Source organism: Bubalus bubalis, chromosome 24 (genome assembly GCF_019923935.1).
Source record: "Bubalus bubalis isolate 160015118507 breed Murrah chromosome 24, NDDB_SH_1, whole genome shotgun sequence".
Classification (NCBI taxonomy): Eukaryota; Metazoa; Chordata; class Mammalia; order Artiodactyla; family Bovidae; genus Bubalus; species Bubalus bubalis.
Genome location: NC_059180.1, coordinates 9363112 through 9386132, shown reverse-complemented (window position 1 = coordinate 9386132; position 23021 = coordinate 9363112). Strand labels below are relative to the sequence as shown.

Sequence of the window (23021 nt, the reverse complement as noted above, 5' to 3'; positions counted from 1 at the left end):
ATCCCTGTCTGTCCCCCCTGATGCGCAAGTTCCTGCTCAAACGTCCCTTCTTCCAAGGAGCTTTCTTGTTCACGGATCCAGCCATGCCTACGCTCCCATTACCCCTGCCTCCTCATCACACTTCTATACTTTTCTGTTTTCCTTCGTCCCTCTCTGAAATTCTTAAAAAGAAAAAAAAGTCTTCTAACTCTCAACTACAATACAAAGTAGATAATACTGCTAAATTCATCACAAACAAAACACATACAGAGCTGCCCAAGAGGCAAGGGGTGCAAGCAACAGGTGTCTTTCGGTGGATGAATGGACAAACAAAACCTAATACACACACTGCTGCTGCTGCTAAGTCGCTTCAGTCGTGTCTGACTCTGTGCGACCCCATAGACGGCATATACTAGGGAATCTTATTCAACCTTCAAGAGGCAGAAAATTCTGACACAAGCTGCAACTTGGATGAGCCACAAACACTGTATCTTTTCACTTATGTGAAGTATGCTGCTGCTGCTGCTGCTGCTAAGTTGCTTCAGTCGTGTCCGACTCTGTGCGACCCCATAGACCGCAGCCCACCAGGCTCCCCCCATCCCTGGGATTCTTCAGGCAAGAACACTGGAGTGGGTTGCCATTTCCTTCTCCAATGAATGAAAGTGAAAAGTCAAAGTGAAGTCGCTCAGTCGTCTCCGACTCTTCGCGACCCCATGGACTGCAGCCCACCAGGCTCCTCCATCCATGGGATTTTCCAGGCAAGAGTACTGGAGTGGGGTGCCATCGCCTTCTCCAATGTGAGGTATGAGAGTAGTCAAATTCAGAGAAACAGAAAGTAGGAGGGGAAACGGTGAGCTGTTATTTAATGGGTGTGAGTTTCAGTTTTGCAAAATAAAAAAGTGGTGGGAAAAAAAAATGTATACAGAGCACCTAGTGCTGCCTGACACTCAGTAATCTAGAAACTGCTTCATTGGTGGTGGCTGTATTATCAACTGTACCATCCTGGGTTCTTCCCTAGCACCTGGATGCCTTCTGCAGGGGACTTGGCACTTTGCATCTATTCCATGGCCAGTGCCCTCACCACATTGAGCCTCCCTGATGGCGGGATCAGACTCCTTCCTCTCGATTCTCAGGGCTGAATGTGTGCTGGGCAGACAAGCGTCCGCATGAACAGGCACTCGGCCGTGGGCCACGGCCTCTGCCCCGCAGCCCAGCCCTAGAGGCGCTTAAGGCTGACCGCTGTCCCAGCTGTGTGCACCGCTGATTGTTTCCTCCGCCCGGCCCCCGCCCCGCTTTCTTGGTTGGGGGGCAGAATGAGGAGTCAGGTCTCATCAGTCACAGGGCAACTATGTCCCCAGGGAGCACACAGGCCAGCTGGGGACAACTGGATGCCAGGCTGGCTGCAGAGGAAGGGGGACCCCAAGGAAGGCTGCCCTGCAGCCCTGCCCTCCCGCCCTCACTATGCACTGACCGTATTTCTCGTTGAAGAGCTCCTTCACCTGCTCCCGGAGGATCACCTTCTCCCCGAGCCTGTTGGCATCATCTTCGTCTACAAGAGGAAGGCAAGGGGGCGTGAGGGTCCCCACAGGCTCGGCCCCGGGACCTGCTCCTTCTCCCACTTGGTGGCCCAGACCACCACTGGCTGGCACAGGCTCTCCAGGGCCCGCCCACTCCCCTGCAACCTGTTGCTGGCCTCAGCCATCTGTCTGTACACCCATCCACCCATCCTGCATTCTCTGAACAGCTTCCCCAGCGCAGGCCCTGCATCAGGCATGCAGCACCCCGAGGAGAAGGAGGCCAGGAGCCTCCTCCCAGGGACTCACAGCCTAGTGGGGGTGACAGCCAGGCCGCGCGCCCACCCAGAAGTGTGACCGGGGACACCCCCGAGGAGATGGGAGAGGGGGTGTGTTCAAGGCGGGGTCTCTTGGAAGGCAGGATGGAGTGGGGGTGGGGAAAGACACCTCAGGTGTAGGATCAGCCCCCGTGCACGGGCATCGAAAGGTGAAAGGTCACAGTGTGCTGGCTGGGGCTGAAGCACAGGGTGGGGCCGGGGAAGTGGATGGAGTGGGTCGGGGGGCAGGGAGGTGGGGGGCTTGTGCCGCCTGACTGAGCTGGGCTTGCAGGAAGTCACCTGGCTGCCTCGCAGACCCAGAGTCCAAAGCTTGTGACCAGGCAGGTTTTGGGATTGTAGGGGCTGCACACGTTTCCTGGTCAGTGTCCAGGGGGGCTCTTGAGGGGGCACCTTCTGCCCGGACCCTGTGCTCCCCTCCCTCAGCCCTCTTCTTGGCCTGGAAGAGCAGCTGGGGTCAGTGGAGCTCCCAGAGACAAGCCTGGGCTGGGCCAGGGAGAAGCGGGGCAGGACGGCATAGAGGAGGTCCTGGCAGAGCAGTCGTGGGCATGTGTCCCGGGAGCGGGCGTTCCAGGAAGGGCCCCGGGGCACCGTGGCACAGTTCACCACACGGGCTGGGCCTCGGGGGGCGGGGGCAGGGAGCTGGAAGCCGGCAGGGAGCCAGGGCCTGGGAGGTGAGGGGCAGAGCAGACAGAATGGGTCGGCGAAGAAAAACAACTCCTGTTCTAATCTGGAAAAATCTCACAGAACTCAGTTCCATTTGGGAGGCCCAGGGCTCTGTGCCACTCAGACTGTCTGCTGCCCCCGCCTGCACTTCACACCCTGGGCAAGAGGCCCAGCCCAGCTCCACCGCCAGGGAGGGGCCTCGCCCGCCCAGCCCTGCAGGGCAGAGAGCTTCCCACACTGCCTGGCACCCCTCCTCCATCACCCGCTGCCCTCCCAGTACCCCCTCCCCCTCCACCCACCCACTGTAGCCCTGTCTGGTCCCGTTCATGCCCACGCTTCTAATTCTAGCATCCAGATATCCGAATCTCAGAGTTCTGGGATCTCTCTCTCTTCAAGCACAACCAACCAGCCACCCAGGTGCCAGGGGACACTGCCAGCGTCAGGCATCCCAGATAACATCTTCCTCCTGCGTCCCCAACTCGGGGAGTGATGGCTGCACCTGGCCACACTGAGACCCCGAACTCGGCACCCGGGAGCCCTCCCACCTTCCCACACACCCCATCACAGCCCTTCCCCATGGTCTTCAGGACCCCAGGGGTGGCAGCATCAACCTGACCTCCGTCCACGTCAGCAGACAACTAAGACAGAGTCTTGGGCCCCGGGGCCACCTTGAGCCTGCGGGGAGGTGGAAGACACTTTCTATCCAGCTACTCCCCCTGCCGCCAGGGATGGCTCCGGGACTCTGCCCGGACATGGCAGCGCCACAGAGGCCAGGGAAAGATCAACCTGGATCCACCCAATGTGCACTGGACACTCCGCCGGCCGCTTTCCCAGACATGGTCATGGCTGTTGCTCACCACAGTCGAGGCCACAAAGGTTCAGAGAGGTTAAATAACCTGCCCAAGGTCACACAGCCGCGCAGGGCCAGGAAGACCCTATTTGACCCAGAAGTCCGGGTCTTTCGCTCTACCAGGCACACTGGGTTTCCTGAATTTTCAGTTTCCCATCTCTAGATTGGGAGAAAAGGGTTGATCTTTAAGGTGTTTCCTCTAAATCTCTCGTTCTATCAGCTCATAGTTCCACGCCTCTGTCTCCTCTCAAGCCCAGGGCAGGGCCAGGACTCAGTCAGTATATGACAATGCCTTCTGGATTAAAAGGAAGTAAGACAGTGGACTTTCCTGGTGGTCCAGTGGTTAAGAATCCGCCTCCCAATGGAGGGGACGTAGGTTCGATCCCTGGTCGGGGAAGATCCCACGTGCTGCAGGGCAGCTAAGCTGGTACGCCACCACTACTGAAGCCCGAGAGAAGCCACCACAGTGAGAAGCCTGGCACTGCGGCTAGGTCGTCCCCGCTGGCAAAAGGAAGTCGACAGCACCTCAAAGACAAGCCCGAAAGCTCAGGTTCTCGTGGTTGCTGGATGTGACTATCACCTGGGCACATGGGTGTGTCTGGGAGCGTGGGACTCACTCACCCACCCCGCCTTCCCCTGCAGACCCCTGCTGCTCCAAGGCCAGTGGGTGGAGAGAGACACAGGGCGGCCCTGAGCCTTACACTGCCCTCGCCTTGTGGGGGAGGCAACGCCAGGCTCTGGGAGGGCGAAGAACTTGGAGTCGAAATCCTAGGCTTGTGTTGGTTCAGTCACGGGTGGGTTGTGTCACCTCTCAGCATTTCTGCTCACTGTCCTGAAACAATATTTGTCTTGGACAAATATTTCACAAGCATGGTCCCATGCGGATACAGTGCTGACCTTGCGTCAGAGCACAGAAAAAGTCCGAGATGAGGCAGGAGACAGTGAGGAACACGGTGTGACCCATCGGGCTTGAGAACTGTCAGTGAGAGCCTGGTGGAAGCACGGGGGGCGAGGGGGACCTCCCAACCCAGCCGGGGAGCATGGAGGGCTTCTCAGAGGGGGTAACAGCTGTGCCCCCCAAGGCCCTGTGGGACTCGGCCTGATCGGCACATGTCGGGGCTCCAGGCGATCCACGAGTGCTCAACAAATGTTTTGTGAGTGTGTGTGTGTGCACGCGTGCTCAGTTGTGTCCGACCTTTTGCAACCCCACAGATTGTAGCCCACCAGGCTCCTCTGTCCTTCATTATCTCCCAGTTTGCTCAAACTCATGTCCATTGAGTCAGTGATGCCATCCAACCATCTTATCCTCTGTCATCCCTGTCTCTTCCTGCTTTCAATCTTTCCCAGCATCAGGGTCTTTTCCAATGAGTCAGTTCTTTGCATCAGGTGGACAAAGTATTGGAGCTTCAGCTTCAGCATCAGTCTTTCCAATGAATATTCAGGGTTGATTTCCTTTAGGATTGACTGGTTTGATCTCCTTGCAGGGACTCTCCAAGTCCCTGGTTTGATTTCCTCCAAGGGACTCTGTGTACTTGGACGAAAAAGGAGGGAAGCCCTTGTGGGATGAAGGCCAAGGAGGGACCCAATATTTGGGAGGTTGAACTTGAACCACAGGTGCCCTCACTTGACCTCCAGCCTTGCAGGGGCAGGGATGAACACACTCGGGTCCAGGCTCAGAGATGCCCAGGACAGAGCTGGCCTGCTGTGACGTGAATTGTGGTCACTGTCCCCAGCTGGTCCCCACAAGTCCTGGCAAGCCCCGGACATGGGGGAGGAAGGCCACGCTTCGTCCTAGCCTGCATGGCTCAGCCCAATGGGCCTCTTGGCAGGCTGTGGGTTGGTCACCTCCTTCCTGACACTGCCAGGCTCCTGCCACCACCATCATACGCCCACTGCCTGGAGAGGCGGCAGCCAGGCCGGTGGTCACCAGGGACCTCCCCAAGGACGGCTGTGGGCAGGGCGGGGCGGCCCTGGCAACCATCACCACTGAGTCTGGTTTGCTAATGAGCAAAACGAGGGTCAGAGAACATGAGAGAGAGAGCGTGTGTGTGTGTTGTGTGTGGTGGTGGTGAGGCACAATCCCTGGGGCCTGTGGGGTCTCGGCCAGAAGCCCCATGGTCTTTCGTAGACTGAGCCCTGTTGCCGGAATGTAAGACCGATTAAGACCACACGCTCTGAAGTTTGACTGCCTGGTCTCAAGTCTCGGCTGTTATTAGCTCATGATCTTGGGTCACCACTGCATTTCCTCATTTGGAAAGTTGCAACAACGACCACACGGAGCTGAGGACGTCCTGCCTGTGCCTGGCATGGTCTCGGGCTAGTTGTCATTACTCTTCTTCCCTGGGGGGACCTGATGGAGTGTCTGCAAACCCAGGCTGGCTATAAGGACTCCAACAGTTGCAAATGTTTCAGAACATTCTCCATTTGGAACATCACAGGGCTCCATGAGGAGGCTGTGTAGCCTCCAGGTACCTGCTTGAATGCCTGTAGACAGTGGGGAGAAAGGGCATCCCCAGGGCCAGCGACAGCAGATTCCAAGGCAATCTTGACCATACCCCTAATGCTGTGTGGTGTCTGGAAAAGCACTCAACCTCTCCGAGTCAGTTCTGACATCCCTCCAATGGGAATCCTGGCTTGTCAGGGAGGGATTTAATGATACTACATTAAAAAGAAAAAAAGTAAGGTCTTATGCCATCAATGTCCAGTTATCTTTGACATGATTAGCAGACCACGGTCTCAGTCATCTCACAGAGTCTCAGGAAATGAAATCTTACACAGGCAACTCTTCCAGAAGATGGAAGTTTATTTCTTTTAAGTCTCTGGGTTTGCTTGACTCATTTAGGGGAGGACATTTTCTAAAACTCATCGAGCGGGCTTCCTCGGTGACTCGGGGTAAAGAATCCGCTGGCCAATGCAGGAGACCTGATTTCGATCCCTGATCCAGGAAGATCCCACGTACTTTGGGGCAACTAAGCCTGTGTGCCACAACGACTGAGCCTGCGCTCTGGGGCCCGGAAGCTGCAACGACTGAGCCCGCGTGCCTAGAGCCCGTGCTCATGACGAGAGGCCACTGTCATGAGAAGGTCGTGTGCCACAACGACAGAATAGCCCCCTCTCGCCACAACCAGAGAAAAGCCTGCACAGCAACGAAGACCCAGCACAGCCAGAAATGAATACAAATAAACATAAAACAACCCCATACCAAATACCCCTTTTCTAATTAAGCACACAATTTGGGGGTAGGGGGAGGTCACCCTCATGACCTGAACCCCAGTGCCATCCAGAAAGTGCTGCTGAACTTGCCCTGGCTGCAGTGACCTGTCCCCCACTGCCCTGGGCTGGCATTTCTCCTGCCCATTTTGGCTTTTTCCAGTTTTCTGGTTTCTCTCTCTATGGTCTGCCCCCAGGAGCTCTCCTCTTGTCCTTTCTAATCGGCTGTCTGTTAGTCCAAGGATTAACTGAATTTTGCCAGGGGAAAGCAAGCAACCAAGCTCATTAAATCACAGCCACGCTGGGTACACAGGTTTAAGCCAGGCAGCTCAGGGTGACGCCTGGGGTGGCCCCACAGCGCTCTCCGGGGGCAAAGTACAAGAGCCCGGAGCAGCCTGGCCTTTCTGCGCCTAGTCTGAGGTGACCAGCTCAGGTTGATGACTGTATGCTGGGAATTACGTTCCAAAATGACACAGAGGCAGCCGGCAGCGAGAGAGGGGAGAGGCCAATCTCTGGGGGAAGAATATAATAAGTATTTCTCCTCTCTCCTCTTGAAGCAGCCTCTCCTCTCTGCCGGGCTTGGACTGGGCGATCCAGCCATAAACCAGACCCATGGACCCCCCTGGTGGTCCAGTGCTTAAGAAGAACCTGCCTGCCAATGCAGGTGACCTAGGTTCAATCCCTGCTCCAGGAAGATCTAATATGTGGCAGGGCAACTAAGCCCATGTGCCTTAAATCCTGAAACAAGAGAAACAACTGAAATGAGAAGCCCACAGAGTGCAACTAGAGAAAGCCCATGCACAGCAACGAAGACCCAGGGCAGTCAAAAATAAATTCACTAAAATAATAACAGTTGTTTTTAATTGTTATTTTTGATTGTCACCTGGCTTCCCAGGTGGCGCTAGTGGTAAAGAATCCACCTGCTGATACAGGAGATGCAAGAGATGCAGGTTTGATCCCTGGGTCGGGAAGATTCCCTGGAGAAGAAAATGGCAACCCACTCCAGTATTCTTGCCTGGAGAATCCCATGAACAGAGGAGCCTGGTGGGCTACAGTTCATGGGGTTGCAAAGAGCACACACACACAGAATGATAATAATAGTTTAAAGTAAAAAAGTAGAGCCAGGCGGGCCTGGCTCTCAAGAGACCAGAAGATGGATATCCATGGGCACCCCACCTTGGTGGAATAGCTGCCTTGTGCAGGGAGCAGGGGTCACTCAGATAGGGGACAAGCCACATCCTTCCCTGGGCCCCTGTGACTTGTAGGATACTGCACTTTCCTGGCACCAGGCCTTCGCCAGGATGAAAGGATACACTCAGTTCACCTCTTAACCCTTTCCAGGATCTGTGTGTAGGGGCAGCAGAGTTCCGTCATCTGTTTTGCAGATGGACAAACTGAGACTCAGAGAGGGCACAGCCATGCTGCAGTGGGGTGGGAGCCCTCGCCCTCGCCCGTGATCTCATGTACCCAAGAGAATCTTTCGTACGTGTGCCAAAGGAAACATGCTCAGGTGGGCTAAAGAGCACTCTTAGTAACAGCAAGTAACAGCAAGACCCAGACAGCCTAGGACAGGAGAATGAATGAATTGATTGTGGTATAGTCAATGCAGTGGAATATTACAGAGCCCTGAAAAAAAACAGCTATGGCGAAACATTGTAACGCTATGTTATGTCTTGTTAGGTGACAGAAGCAAGTTCCAGACTTTCTATAATAGGATACCTTGGGGACTTCCCCGGTGGTCCAGAGGTTAAGAATCTGCCTTCCAGTGCAGGGAAAGCAGGTTTGATCCCTGGTCAGGGAACTAAGATCCCACATGTGACAAGACCCCATATGCCACTGAGCAACTAAGCTGGCAATGAGGAGCCCGAATGCCACAACTAAGACCCTATGCAGCCAAAAATAGACACATTAAAAAAAAAAACTCTAAAAAATAAGACACCTTGGTTATAAAAGTTTAAAAAAATAAGCAAAATGAAACAATTTTGGTTTAAGCAAGTATTTTATGCAATAGACATTAAAAAAAAAAAAAGTGTGAGCAGTGATTAAATCACAGGGGATGACACCATCAAAGACATTTTTGGGAATCTGAATACAAACTGTATACTAGATGAGAGGGAGTTAGCAAGTTTCACAAGCGTGACAACGGTATTATGGGTCTGCAAAAAAGAAGAGCATTGTTCTGGAGAGATGTGTGTTGAAATATTTAGGCGTGAAGAGTCAAGATGTGCCTGCAAGTTACTTTGATGGAGAAAGAGGCAGAGACAGAAACCAATGGGGGTGGGGTCTGTGGGTGGGAGAGAGACAAGGAGGGAGGGAGGGAAGGAATTTGGCAAAATGTTAAGAATTAATGTGCTGTGCTTAGTCGCTCAGTCGTGTCCGACTCTGTGCAACCTCATGGACTGCAGCCTGCCAGGCTCCTCTGTCCATGGGATTCTCCAGGCAAGAATACTGGAGTGGGTTGTCATGCCCTCCTCCCGGGAATCTTCCTGACCCAGGGATCAAACCCAGGTCTCCTGCATTGCAGGTGGATTCTATACTGTGTGAACCACCAGCTTCCAATGACTCCAGGGAATTCCCTGGCAGTCCAGTGGTTAGGACTCCGCTCTTTCACTGCAGAAGGCCCAGGTTCAACCCCTGGTTTGGGGAACTAAGATCCTGTAAGATGAGAGTCTTAGCAAAAAAAAAAAAGAATTAGTGAATTCAGTGAAAGAATATACTGACAGGCATTATACTATTCTATTCTTTTTTTCCTGTAGTTTTGAAATTTTGCAGGAATAAAAAAACCCCAAGAGAAAGAGACACATAAAATTCAGAATATTTGTTCCAGGGGGAGAGGCAGACAAAACGAAGGAGAGCGTGTGGGTGGGTATGTTACTGGCTCTGTTCTGATTCTTAGATGGGTGGTGGGTTCACAGGCATTCACTGTAGTATTTATTAACAAGCGCCCAAACAAGTATGCATGCATACGAATGAAAGAATAAAAATAAATGAATACAAATGCAGTGTGGTATCCTGCATTGGAGTCTGGAATGTGAAGAGGGTATCAATGGAACAGCTGAAGAAATCTAGCCTGAGCTTAGTCCACTGCAGGCACCACCTGATGTCGAGTTTTGATAAGTGGACCATGGTTCTACAAGATGTTAGCGTCCTACATGGGTCAGACCGTATTTCGGAATTCTGTACTATCTTTGCAAGTATTTGTAAATTAAAAATTATTTCAAAATAAAAAGTTACAGCCATCAATCAATTGATCGCTCATTACATGCAGGGATGGATGGCAGAGTGTCATGTGCTGGGGACCATGATGGAGCTGATCAGTGCATGGGTTCCCTGGGTGGAGGGAGGGAAGAAGACATGCCTTCTCTCCCAGAGTTCTCTAGGGCTGGGCTCTATGCCTCCATCAATCCATCTCCCTTCTCCAGGATGGAGGTGGGTGGTGGGTGGATCACAGCCTGCCTGGGCAGGTGATTCAGGTTCCTCCTGGAGCCCAGCTGCCTGGCCTCCAGCTGACCCACTGCAACAAGAGCCTGAAACAATGGCCAACGGAGGGCTGTTTGGCCGGGGCCTCCCCTTCTGGGGCTCCTCCAGGCCCTCCCCTCTGCCAAACACCAGGATGCAAGCCCTCCACCGGCTAACGACACATGCCTGGCAGAGACAGGACCTGGCGGTTTACACAGTCATGCTCTTTATTCCTCACAAGCCTGACCTCTAGGTGTTATGATCCCCGTTTTACAGATAAGGAACCTGAGGCTCAGAGGAGTCAAGGTGCCTGGTCTCAGCCGCCAAGGTCACATGGTTTGCGACGGATGGCACTAAGGCTCAAACCCAGGTCTGTCTGACCCCTGGCTGCCATTTTCCCACCTGAGAACAGCCCAGAAGCTTGGCAGAGGGCTTCCTCCCAAATTCTCTTGCAGCTTCATTTAATTGTAAATTAAAAATTCGCTTACAGCTTGAACCTACAAGCCAAGCTGGGCAGAGCAAACATCAGGTTTTCTTGGGGTGGTGGCGGGGGGGCATCTATCCTGGGTGGACGGTCCTGGGAGCGGACATACTCATGGCCCTTCCTAAGGGAAGTTACCTCCTTCCTTCTCCCCTCCCCTTCCCTCTTCCATGGTCCCAAGGCCAACAAGGCCTAGGCTGAACTGTGAAATGTGGGCACAACCAGCCAGGTGCAGAAGGCCGCCCACTAAGTGTGACTGGCAGAGCATCAGTGCCCAACTTGGGCAAGATGGGCAGAGGCAGTCAGTGGACCACATAGGCTGGGGCTCTGCTGTGCCAGGGGCCAGGGAGAAACGAAGTATTTTGAGGCCACGATCCTTACCCTACAACAGCGGTGAACTCTGCAGCCAGGGACCTGAGAACAGATGTTCCCTGTGGGCCGAGCATGTGGTCTGTCTGCACGTGTTCACGATTACAGCCCCAGCACCCACAGCAACGCCCGACGCATCACAAGCACTCGGCAAATAATTGTCCAAGAAATTAAACTCCCACGTGCCAGGCACTCTTCTTAGACCTCGGCACGCATTCACTTAACCCTTCCGACAACAACAGGAAGTCGGTCCTAGGAGTATCTCCCTCCTGCAGATGGGGGGACCAGGCACAGAGAGAAAGCCACCTGCCCAGGTGACACAGGGAGTAAGCAGGAGAGCCACGATTCATCCCAGATCACTGACCACCAGGCAGTACAGCCTCTCCGCCGAGGCTGCGAGGACAGGCAGAGGGTCTGAAATCGTACTGAAGGCTCATCACGACTCAGTTTCTGCACGTGAGGAGGAACCAGATCTTCCTTCTACCCCGTCCAGCTCTCTCTGCACCCATAACCCCAAACCCATGTTTCCACCTGCCTCCCCGAGCACCTTTGTTCTACACATCCCTGACCAGTCTCTGCCCAGGCCTCCCTCAAACCTGTCCCTCCTCCCGTCTCATGGGACCCTGACCCCACCCTCCCACACGGTCACTCAGGAGGGAAACCTCGGCTGAATAGTGGCCCCCAAAGCTGTCCATCCCCTAATCCCTGGAGGCTGTTTCTTCACATGGCAGAAGGGACTATGCTGCTACACTTAAGGATCTTGAGATGGGGAGATGATGCAGGATTACTTGAGTGGACCCCAAATGTAATCACAAGAGTCCCTGGAAGAAAGAGACGAGGTCAAAAGCAGGAGAGGGGACAACAGAGGTTGGATGGATACGCTCTGAAGATGGAGGAGGGGCCACAAGCCAAGGAAGGTAGGCAGCTTCTAGAAGATGGAAAAGACACAGAAACAGATTCCCCCGAAGAGCCCTTAGAAGGAACCCACCATGTGGACACCCTGACTACTCCTGTAACGAAATGAACCTGTGCTGCTTTCAGCCACTGAGTTACTGCAGCCACAGGAAACTCCACCCCTCTGCGCCCCTTTGCCTCCAGCTACATTTTTTTCAGGTCGTCCCAGGTGGTAAAGAACCCATCTGCCAATACGGGAGACATAAGAGATGTGGGTTCAATCCCTGGGTTGGGAAGATCTCCTGGAGGAAGAAATGGCAACCCACTCCAGTATTCTGGCCTGGAGAATCCCTTGGACAGAGAAGCCTGGCGGGCTACAGTCTATAGGGTTGCAAAGAGTCAGACACAACTGAAACGACTTAGCACGCATGGTTTTTCAAGTAATCATGTACGGATGTGAGAGATGGACCATAAAGAAGGCTGAGGGCCAAAGAATCGATGCTTTCACACCGTGGTGTTGGAGAAGACTCTTGAGAGTCCCTTGGACTGCAAGGAGATTGAATGAGGCAATCCTAAAGGAGATCAGTCCTGAATATTCATTGGAAGGACTGATGCTGACGCAGAAGCTCCAATACTTTGGCCACCTGATGCGAAGAGCTGATTCACTGGAAAAGATCCTGATGCTGGGAAAGACCGAAGGCGAAAGGAGAGGGGGGCCGGTGGAGGATGAGCGTCACTGATTCAATGGACATGAGTTTGAGCAAACTCCGGAAGATAATGGAGGATGGAGGAGCCTGGCGGGCTACAGTCCATGAGGTTGGGAAGAATCAAACGTGACTTAGTGACCAAACAACAACAACAACAAAATCCAGGTACATCCCGTCACCTTTGATGCGGTGAGAACTTCTCGGCTGGCCTCCCTGATTCCACCCTCTGCTTTGCAAGCCGCTCAGATTTATCTAAACTGTCCGTCTGACCATGTCCTTCTGTTGCTTTAAACTCACTGAGGGCCTCTGTTGTTTGTGGGGCAAATCCATCCTCCTTCCCCTGGTGAACAAGACCCTCTGCTGGAGTTTTCACCCAGCCCTGCACTCCCCGGGTCCCCACTTGAGAGGTCATAGGGAACCTGTTGTTTCATGAAACAGACAACAGAAACCTGGGGCTCCCCTACTTTGTGGGGCGGAGAGGAAGCCTCTTCCCACTCACCTTGTGGGGCATCTATAATCCTAAGCTGTGGGGACTGGGGCCTGTTGAGACGCCATCGTCGCTCAGGGCCTGACGTCTGATGTCCTTGCAAGATGCTCAGCCACGTCTCTGGGCCGTGGGACCCTCAGGGTCACAAGGGGAGAAGGGCCTCCCCCCAGGGAGAAGGGGGTTCTTCCACTCACCCCCAGGACACCACCCCCTCCTGGCTCCTCCCGGTGTTTTCCTGACCTACAAAGACTGAAGGTACCAGGGTCCCGACCTGCTGACTCCACTCATTTCTGATGATCTCATTCTGTTTGGGCTTTATTTATGTATTTTTATTTTTTGGTCTCATTAGGCGGCGTGTGGGATCTTCGTTCCCCGGACGATGGATGTGACCCCCTGAATTGGAAGTGCGGAGTCTTAACCATTGGACCACCAGGGAAGTCCCCGTTTGGGCTTCAAATATTACCAGCAATGCGCTTGTGATTCTCCAAATGACATATCAAGTCTGGACCGCTCCCCTGAGCCCCCTGCTTGTACGTCAAACTGCTCTTGGAGATGGGTGCATGCTTAGTCCTGTCCGACTCTTTGCGAGCCCAAGAACTGCAGCCCGCCAGCTCCTCTGTCCTTGGGATTCTCCAGGCAAGATCACTGGAGTGGGTTGCCATTTCCTCCTCCAGGGGATTTTCCTGACCCTGGGATCGAACCCGCATCTCCTGTGTCTCCTGCACTGGCAGGCAGATTCCTTATCGCTGAGCCACCTGGGAAGCCCCCAGACTTAATGAGCCACAAACATGCCTGAGACCTCCCCCACTCCCCACCCTGGCACCTCTTCCTGCATCTTCCGAATCTCAGCTACCTACCAGCACCTCCATCCTTGCAGAAGCTCACTCCAAATCCCTGAGGTCAAGCTCGACTCCCCTACCCATCCTCTTGCTCCCAGCCCCCACCAGCAAGCAAATTGTTGGTTTTAGCTACAAACTCTGCCTAGAGTCAAAAACTCATCATGGCTGCAGCCACACCCGGGGCCTCGCATGTGTTGCTATGACCACCTCCTTACATCGCCCCCTCGCTGCCTCCCTGCGTGTCCTTACCCAGCAGCCTGAAGGGTCCTGTTAGATCCTAAACTGGATTCTGTTTCTCCTCTGCTCCGAAGCCTGCACTGGCTCCCAGCTCCCTTGGAATAAGGGTCAGCATCCTGATCCAGCCCCCACAATCGGCCTTCTCTCCCATTTCCACCCCACCTCCCACCCTGGCAGGGGACCTCAGGGTCTCTGCAGTCTATACTTGGCCTGCAAGATTCTTCCCTGCGCGCCCTCTGGCTCACTACTGCCCCCTTCAGGCCTTTGCTCACAGGCTTTTCCTGGCCACCCCCATATCAACCCACTGCGACTCCCTAAAAATAAACACAACTTCTCCCATCTGCTTCTCAGCCCTCAACATCTGGTACCCTTGATCCTTCGCACATCGTCTGTTCTCTGCAACCACACCAGAATGTAAATCCCACGAGGCAGGGTGAAGAAAGTGAAAACATCAGTCACTCAGTTGTGTCCGCCTCTTTGCAGCCCCATGGGCTGCAGCCCTCCAGGCTCTTCTGCCCAAGGGATTCTCCAGGCAAGAATACTGGAGTGGGTTGCCATTCCCTTCTCCAGGAGATCTTCCCTACCCAGGGATCAAGCCCTGGTCTCCTACATTGCAGGCAGATTTTTAACCGTCTGAGCCACCAGGGAAGCCCTCAGCTCAGTGCCCGGTCCAGCAGACACTTCGAGACTGTTCACGGACTAAGTAACTGGCCCTTTGCTCCCAAACTTGAAGGGGTCCCTTCTGAAGGTCCTGTCCCCAAGCCTGCAGAGGGACTGCTGTGTCCCCATCCCCACCTCCCACCACCGCAAGGTCTCTTTTGCCACCAGACCCTGGAGGTGGCTCAGACGGTAAAGAATCTGCCTGCGATATAGGAGACCTGGGTTCGATCCCTGGTTCAGGAAGATCTTCTGGAGGAGGAAATGGCAACACACTCCAGTGTTCTCGTGTGGAGAATCCATGGACAGAGGAGCCTGGTGGGCTATAGTCCGTGGAATCGCAATGAGTCGGACACGACTGAGGGACTAACACTTTTACTTTCTTTCCCTGGAGGTTGGTAAGATCCAGTCCACCCAGGAAACCACGTGTGCTGAACCATCCTTTGTGCCCCCCTCCCCCCCAGGCCTCCACTTTCTGTGGCTCAAAGACGCATTTATCAGCCAGAGAGCTTCGGTTGGGCACGAGGTGCCTGGTGACCCCAGAGCTGATCCCATTCCAGCGCAAATAAAGGCATTGGTTATTCCCATCGGCTTGGATGGTCCCAGCTGGGGAACTAGTTTCGGTGAGGTTTTCTGGAATGCTACAGAAGAGTTTGAAGCCCCTCACTGTTCCCTTCTGGGGCCCGAGCCCCCTGCCTAACAACTGCTGGGAACCTTGGGGTAGCCCTCCCCTCACCTGGCAGAGCTAGGGGAGGACAGGGCTGGGACCACCACCGACCACCCCAGGGGCAGGGTGGGGGGCAGCCTGCGACCCCCGCTGGGCCCCCACAAGCCAGGAAAGGGCGGGGCCTCCTGACACCACATTGTTCCACGGCCCACGGGGCCGCCTCGCCTGGAAGAAAGGAGGCAGCCGGCCAATTCTGGGCCTGGCAGCCAGTCGTCTGCCCACAAAGGCCTCCGGGCCCCGCCCAGCAGATGCCAGCTCCTCCCGGGATGGCAGAAGGGAGATCATTACTGGAGCCTAATTAACAAAGAAAAGCAGAGATAATTAAGTGGAGAAACATGTGGCTGGCGCTGGAATTGCGGTATCTTTAGAAACTTGAGAAAGGACGATCTTATTTTGAGCTCTCGAGAGCCTGACGGAGTTGGAAGGGTGGAGAGGGGGTGGGGTAGGGAAGACAGAAAGGGGGGTTGTGTGCGTGACAAGGCTGGAGAGTGGACCACGGAGGCTGTCCCTGCTCCGTGTGACCTCAAGGCTGAGAGATAGCAAGGTTACTTTCCCAGGTCAAAGACAGTGCGTTAATTCATCCAAGGTCACAGACAGTAAATCCAAGGTCACCTAGCTCCTGAGTGGGGCCAGCAGGGGACTTTCCCCTGTTTCTATTCAGTCCCTTCCCCAATGCCCTCTGCTGAGGTCAATGTCAGGCCCTTTTCCGGAAACCCCACCCCTCCCAGCACCCAGTGAGTGACAGGAGACCTAGAAGAGGCCCCAGTGGGGACAATGACAAGAGGTGCCATGTGGGGCTGGGGCCATTCCTTCCTCATGAAAAGTGAAAGTGTTAGTCGCTCAGTCGTGTCTTACTCTTTGCAACCCCATAGACTGCAGCCCGCCAGGCTCCTCTGTCTATGGGATTCTCCGGGAAAGAATACTGGAGTGGGTTGCCATGCCCTCCTCCAGGGGATCTTCCCCATGGAGGGATGGAACCTGCATCTCCTGCATTGGCAGGCAGATTCTTTCCCATCTGAGCCACCAGGGACCCTCCCCACAAAAGGGATCAGAGTCCTCCCCTTGGCCGACCCTTCACCCAGAAATGAGCTTCTCAAACTGGGCCTCAGGCAACACTGGGGTGGGAAGTAGGTCAAATGGGATGCCAGCAAGTCATATTTTCTCAGCAGGATGTAATCCGACAGAGTTCCTTAAATGAAAAGCCAAGTGGAGCGTTTGTGGAGCGGGGCCCTTCCGAGGTAAAGCTGGGGCTCAGCAGAGCTTGGACCCTGGCCTGTGGGGGTGCTCGGGCTCCGGCCGTGGAGACATCAGCGGAAGGGCTTGCCAAGGCCGGGTCTGCAGGGTCCAGTCCACGCTGCAAAGCCAGGCCTTCCAGGCCCTCCACGCTCAGGCCTAGCCGGCCTCTTGGCCTTGCCCGCCCGCCCGAACACGACAGGCCATTTATTCCTCTTCTTCTTGCCTCTCTGGGACACCCAAGACAGCCCTGGTTTGGCTGGGGGTGGTGCAGGTCAAGGGCAAAATCGGACTTGCTAGCCTTACAGAGGAAGTCGGTAGCTCTGCTCTGACTATGGGGTCCCTAGCCCCTTTTCTCGGGTGGTGAGTGGGAGTAGGGGGGGTGCCTGGCTGCTCACCACTGAGTTCCCTCAAGCTGGCAGGGAGGATGAGCTGCTGGAGACCAGAGAACCCAACCAAAAGAAGAGGAAGCTGGCTGAGGCCTAGGGCAACTGTGTGTTTGGCCAGAAGACAGCCAGGATAGACAGCTGTGAGTAGGGCAGCAGGGATGTCAGTGGGTGGGGAGGCCCCTGGGTCTGCACCCTCCCTGGTTCTAAAGGGCTGGGGCTCTGGGCAGACATGGCATGCACAAGCCAAAGGTAGCTGCAATGGGTAAAGCCTTCTCCCATGTCCTGCAGCGACCCGAGGTGAGTGGCTGCTTGGATGCCTCCAGTGACAGAGAACTCACTACCTAACAAGACTTTTTTTTTTTTAACTGCTGCGCTTCAAGATCAGTTCTAGAATATTCATTTCCTTGATCCCGCTGGTGTTGCCTAGGCCTCTGCTGTCATCTGAGATCTGCAAAGAGCTGCCTGACTCAGCTCTTCGGACCTGCAAATCCCTCCACCTCCTTCCCTCGGGCTCCACCTCCTGTGTTCCTTCACAGGCTCCTCACCCTCAAGGTCCCGTGAGGGCAGTGAGCCCCTGGGCTCTGCCCTGGGACCTCTCTGCCTGCCCCACGCTATCCAGAGTTTATGGTTGCAGCTGCCACCTTCACCCAGGCTGGGCCCAGCCCCAGTGCCACCCTACAGGCTCAGGGCACCACTTGGGTCCTGCCAACTGCACACGTGCTCCTGGGTTTCTTGCAGGCCTACAGATCCAGCCCTGAAGATGGATACCGCCATCACCCTTCTGGAACCTTCTGCCCTCTCTCCTTCCTCACTCCCCACTGCCACCTCTAGATCCTAATTCCACCTACCCCTGGGTCCTGCCGCCCACGCTGCCCCAGTTTTGCCTTCTCCCATCTACCTCGGTGGGTAGAAGAGTGGTTACCATGGTAATGATAAGACAAGACAAACCCAACCCTATCATTTCCTTGACAGAAAAAGCCTCCAATACTATGGGAGAGAGCTTGAGTCACCAGCGTTTACGTCAAGGCCGGGTATGATTCCGGCCTCACCCTGGTGCTGCCATCCACCCCCGCTGCCCAACGCCACTGGCCCAGTCTCCAGAATGGAATGGCCCTGAGCACGACTGTGGCCCTGTGTTAACCACCTGACTGCTTCCTTCAGCCTCAGTGTGCTCAGCAGCAAAAATGGGAATGAAGAGAGTACCGACGTTGCAGGCTTGCTGTGAAGACACCACGAGCCTCGGGTCAAAGGCCCAGGGCCAGGCATGCTGTGGGCGCTCAGCGAGGCACTGAACTTGCACGGGACTCTGGAAACCCAGGCTGCTCCCGTCCTACTTCCCGGGGATCAACCTGCTGGCAGACACGCCTTCCAAGCCCCTGACCCTCCCTGTCCTGACGACCTCTCCTCCCTCCAGCCACGTCTAAACCTCTTGGTCATCAACAGTGGTGGCCTCTCCACAGTGTCCAGGTCATACATTCTTCTGGGACTGTTCCTTCCCATCTTCCCAGTCCTTCCCCTAGGACCCTGACTCCAATAATCCTTCCTCCCACACCCCTCCGCCACAAGACACACAGTCTTCTGTCCCTATCACCTTTCCCCTGTCCCTCTCTGGGCAGAGGGGCTCTATCTGGCACGTGGTCTCAGCATCCCCCATAACCCTCCTATTCTCAGGGGGACGCCCCTCCTCTGGCCACCTCCCCATCCGCTCTGCCACTAGGTCACTCATTTCTCTAAAAATCACACCATCACTATTCACTCTCCAAACCCCTCTGCTAAATCCCATTCCACCCTGCAGCTCCTACCCCATTTCTCCCTTGACCCTGCTGAGTTCCATGTCTTTCCTCTCGTTTTGCCCCCGAGCTCACGATTCCAATCAGGCCCCCTGCCCTCCTTGAAACCGCTCTTGACTGCGCCGCCCCTGGGCCCCCGGGCTGCTCCACCCCACCGCCCCATCTCGGGTCTGTACCTGACCCTGCAGCAGCTCTGGGCCCGGGCGATCTGTTTCCTTTTCCAACAGTTTGTCACTGAGTTTCCAGGACATCACTCCCTCTGGGGGGGTTCACTTATCTCTCCTCTGCTCTCAAAGGGCCCCAGGGTTCATCCTCGGACCCCTTGTGACTGTCCATGCCCAACACCACTATGACCCATTTTCATGACTGATATACACGTGTCTCCAGAGGGACTCTCTGCAGCTGAATGCTCTGCCCCTGAGTCACAGTCTCCCCCAAATGGGACTCTCTCTTGTTTACAGATCCAACTGCCTTCCCAACTTACCCACTTGGGTGTCAAATCTGCCCACCACTCAGATCCTACCTCCCCTCCTCCTCCAAAGTCTTGATGCCATCTTTGATCTTTCTTTCCCATACCCCTCATCCACACTCAGAAATCCTGCTGGGGGACTTCCCTGGTGGTCCAATAATTAAGACTTCGCACTTCCATTGCAGGGGGCACAGGTTCAATCCCTGGTCTAATCCCTGGAACTAAAATCCCACATACCATGAGGCTTGGCCAAAAAAATAAAAAGCAATCCTGTTGACCCTATTTTCAAAATATGTCCAGGGCCCCAGGGCCTTTGCACTGATGGACTCTTCTCCCTGGATGTCTTGACCTAGATTTCTACATGGCTTATACCCTCTCTTCATTCAGGCTTTTACTCCTGGTAGCCTCTAAAACTGTGCTCTTGAAAGAAAATCCTAATTTTGCATTTGTCTCCATGGTACTCATCACTATTGAATATATTATTTGTTCTTATTTATCTGCCTCCCTGACTAGAATATAAGCACCATAATGGCAGAGTTTTTTTTTCTATTTTGTATTCCCAGATATCGCTTGGCATAGAGAAGGCAGACATTCAATAACGTTTTGTTGTTGTGCAAACAAGTGAGCTCAGAGGACTGTGAGCCTAAAGGGTTAGACAGGACTAATGTTATAGATTGGAGAAGGCAATGGCACCCCACTCCAGTACTCTTGCCTGGAAAATCCCATGGATGGAGGAGCCTGGTGGGCTGCAGTCCATGGGGTTGCGAAGAGTCGGACTCAACTGAGCGACTTCACTTTCACTTTTCACTTTCATGCATTGGAGAAGGAAACAGCAACCCACTCCAGTCTTCTTGCCTGGAGAATCCCAGGGACGGGGGAGCCTGGTGGGCTGCCGTCTATGGGGTCGCACAGAGTTGGACACGACTGAAGTGACTTAGCAGCAGCAGTAGCAATGTTATAGATGCTGATAGCCAGAAGGGGGCAGCAAAGGCCTATCTAGTGTGGATAGGGGGTTGTGGTGGGAAGAGCCTGGGAGCGGGCTGTGTGACCTCCAGTGAGCTCCTTAACCTCTCTGAGCCTGTTTCCTCCTGTAGGGCTGGTTATGGGGGGCAGGGAGGAGATCATATGTGTTAGTATGGGAAGGCTTGGTAGCTGGCAGACCATCGGATGAGCGGATGTTAGGTGTCCATGGTGTGAGGAGTTGCCCCGTTGTCCACTCTTGGGGGACTGGGCTGTCATTTAACTACAATGCACCCTGATGACAGAGCATTATAAAGTGATTTAAAGACATGGGAAAATGCTTATGCTTTAAGCATACGTGTTTGTAAGTTTAGAGAAAGCATAAGATATACAATTAATAAGCTTGGGGGGAAATCTGGAAGAAATTATCATCATAAAAGTGAACAGCCATTTATGGACGTCCCTGGTGGTCCAGTGGTTAAGAATCCGCCTGTCAATGCAGGGGACACGGGTTCTATTCCTGGTCTGGGAAGATTCTACATGCTGCAGGGCAATTGAGTCTGCGCACCACAAGGTGACTGAGCCTAAGGTGGACCCTTGAGACACAACTGCTGAAGCCCATTCGCCTAGACCCCATGCTCCACAGGAGAAACCACCACAGCTCAATGAAGAGTAGCCTCTGCTCGCCACAAATAGAGAAAGCCCACGCGCAGCAAATAAAGACCCAGCACAGCAAAAGAAAAAAAAGAGAGAGAGAACCTCCTCCAGGAAGCCTTCCTGACCCCCTGGAATAACAAAATTGCCTGCCAACCCCACTGGCCAAGCCCTTCCCATCACAGCTGGTCCAGAACTGACAGCTTTACAAATACTTCTCTGAATCATCAGCAGGGGGAAACCGTGCTCCATGGCTGACCCACCGCTGCCCACCACTCAGCTACCCAGATCACCTGGGGAAGCAGGTATGACCAGCTCCATCTCACCAAAGGGGAAGTGGAGGCTTGGAGATGAGAAATAAGGGCCCCAGGGTCACACGGTGAGTAAGAAGGGTCAGGGCTCTCGGCCTGGGTCTGTCTGTGCGCCAGCCTGTGCTCTCCCACGGCCCCCACCCCCAAAATACATTATCTGTCACCCCCCACGTGCCCAGGGCTCCCGCCTCCGGTACAGCCCCCCTTCCTCCAGGCTCTGGTGCCTGCTGCCGTTCCGCCTTCCCTTGAGACCTGATCTCCTGCTCCCATTCCCCTGGGAACCCCAGGAGCTGGTCCATATCAGACTTCCGTGACTGTCCGACAGTCTGGGAACAACCCTTTCTGGGGCAGGAGCGGCACCCAGTGACCTCTGGTGAACCCTTGGAGGCCCCTGGGAGCCTGGACACCTTCCCAGCCCAGTGTGACAAGTGGCATGAGTAAGCGCAGAGCGGGCCAGCTCCAGCCCCTCCAGGCTGACACCTGGCCCGGGGAGTCAATGCCTGGAAAGGCACTGGCAGTTCCCTCTCTGAGGCCTGGGGCCAGGCCCACATTTCCGTCTCCTCTTCCAGGCAGTCTGCCATCCTCTCCTGTACCATGTGGGCAGAGAAAGCATTTCCAAGGGGCTTCCCTGGTGGCTCAGACGGTAAAGAATTTGTCTGCAATGCAGAAGACCCGAGTTTGATCCTGGGTTGAGAAGATACCCTTGGAGAAGGAAATGGCAACCCACTCCAGTATTCTTGCCTGGAAAATTCCATGGACAGAGGAGCCTGGTGGGCTACAGTCCATGGCATTGCAACGAGTCGGACACAACTGAGTGACTAACACTTTCATTTTCTCTACACACACAGGGGCTATGGGGAAGGCTGATGGGTGGGTGGGCAGACTGGCACAGAGAAATGGGGGGCAGGTGGCCGCCACGGGGTAAAGGCTGGGATTCAAGAAGCTGCTCAAACAGGAAATGTGCCATCAAAACCCCCTTGTGGGAGGGCGAGCCGTGGTCATGGGAACAGGTCACCCCAGAAGGACGAGAAGGCTGCTGGCTGCCTCTCTGCCCCCAGTGTTTCTCCCCAAAGCCCGACTTGCCACTATTTGGTGGCTGCTCTGAATGACGTGCCACCTGCCTGACATCAGATGGAGCAGGGAGCCAGGTGTGGGGTCAATGCTTCCTCCACTACGGGCTGGGCATCCTGGGAAAGTCACTGAAGTTCCCTCGGCCTACTTTTTCATCCATAAAAAAGGGACAGAAGGATTTTCCTGGTGGTACAGTGGATAAAAATCTGCCTGCCAATGTGGGGGACACGGGTTCAATCCCTGGTGGGGGAAAATTCCACACGCCGCGGAGCAACCAACCCCGTGTGCCACAACTCCCGAGCCTGCACGCTGCAAGTACTGAAGCCCACGAGCCCTAGAGGCTGTGCTCCACAACAAGAGAAGCCACCGCAATGAGAAGCCTGCACACCACAGAGCCCCTGTTCGCCACAACTAGAGAAACCCCGTGCACAGCAGTGAAGACCCAGCGCAATAAAAAAAGGCGGGGGAGCGGGCAAGGGACAGAAAAAGGTAACAGGGCCAAGCGCTGAACTCGTAGTCCAGGACACATCAGGGGTCAGAAATGACGTTTTCTTGCTTCGTTTTTCCAACTCATTAAAACACATGCCCGCTCTGGGAGCTGCTGTATTTTCAGGCCTCTACAGGGCCTGGGTAGGAAGCCCTACACGCACAGGGCGTGTCGTGGGGAGGCCATTGGACCACCTCGCCATGTTTCTCCAGCAGAGGGAGGCCTGCCCGCTCCCACGGCCGCCGC

At 54.6% G+C, this 23021-nt stretch overlaps 1 protein-coding gene across 5 annotated transcripts in view; it reads right to left on the bottom strand.

The window, feature by feature from the left end:
• Nucleotides 1–23021, bottom strand: part of GTF2IRD1 (GTF2I repeat domain containing 1) — a 120434-nt gene that overhangs the window by 11713 nt on the left and 85700 nt on the right. For all 5 annotated transcript variants that reach the window (XM_044936345.2, XM_044936346.2, XM_025275718.3 and 2 more), the window contains one exon: nt 1451–1528. In XM_044936345.2, coding sequence (XP_044792280.2) covers nt 1451–1528 — 78 coding nt within the window. The remainder of the gene's footprint in view (nt 1–1450; nt 1529–23021) is intronic.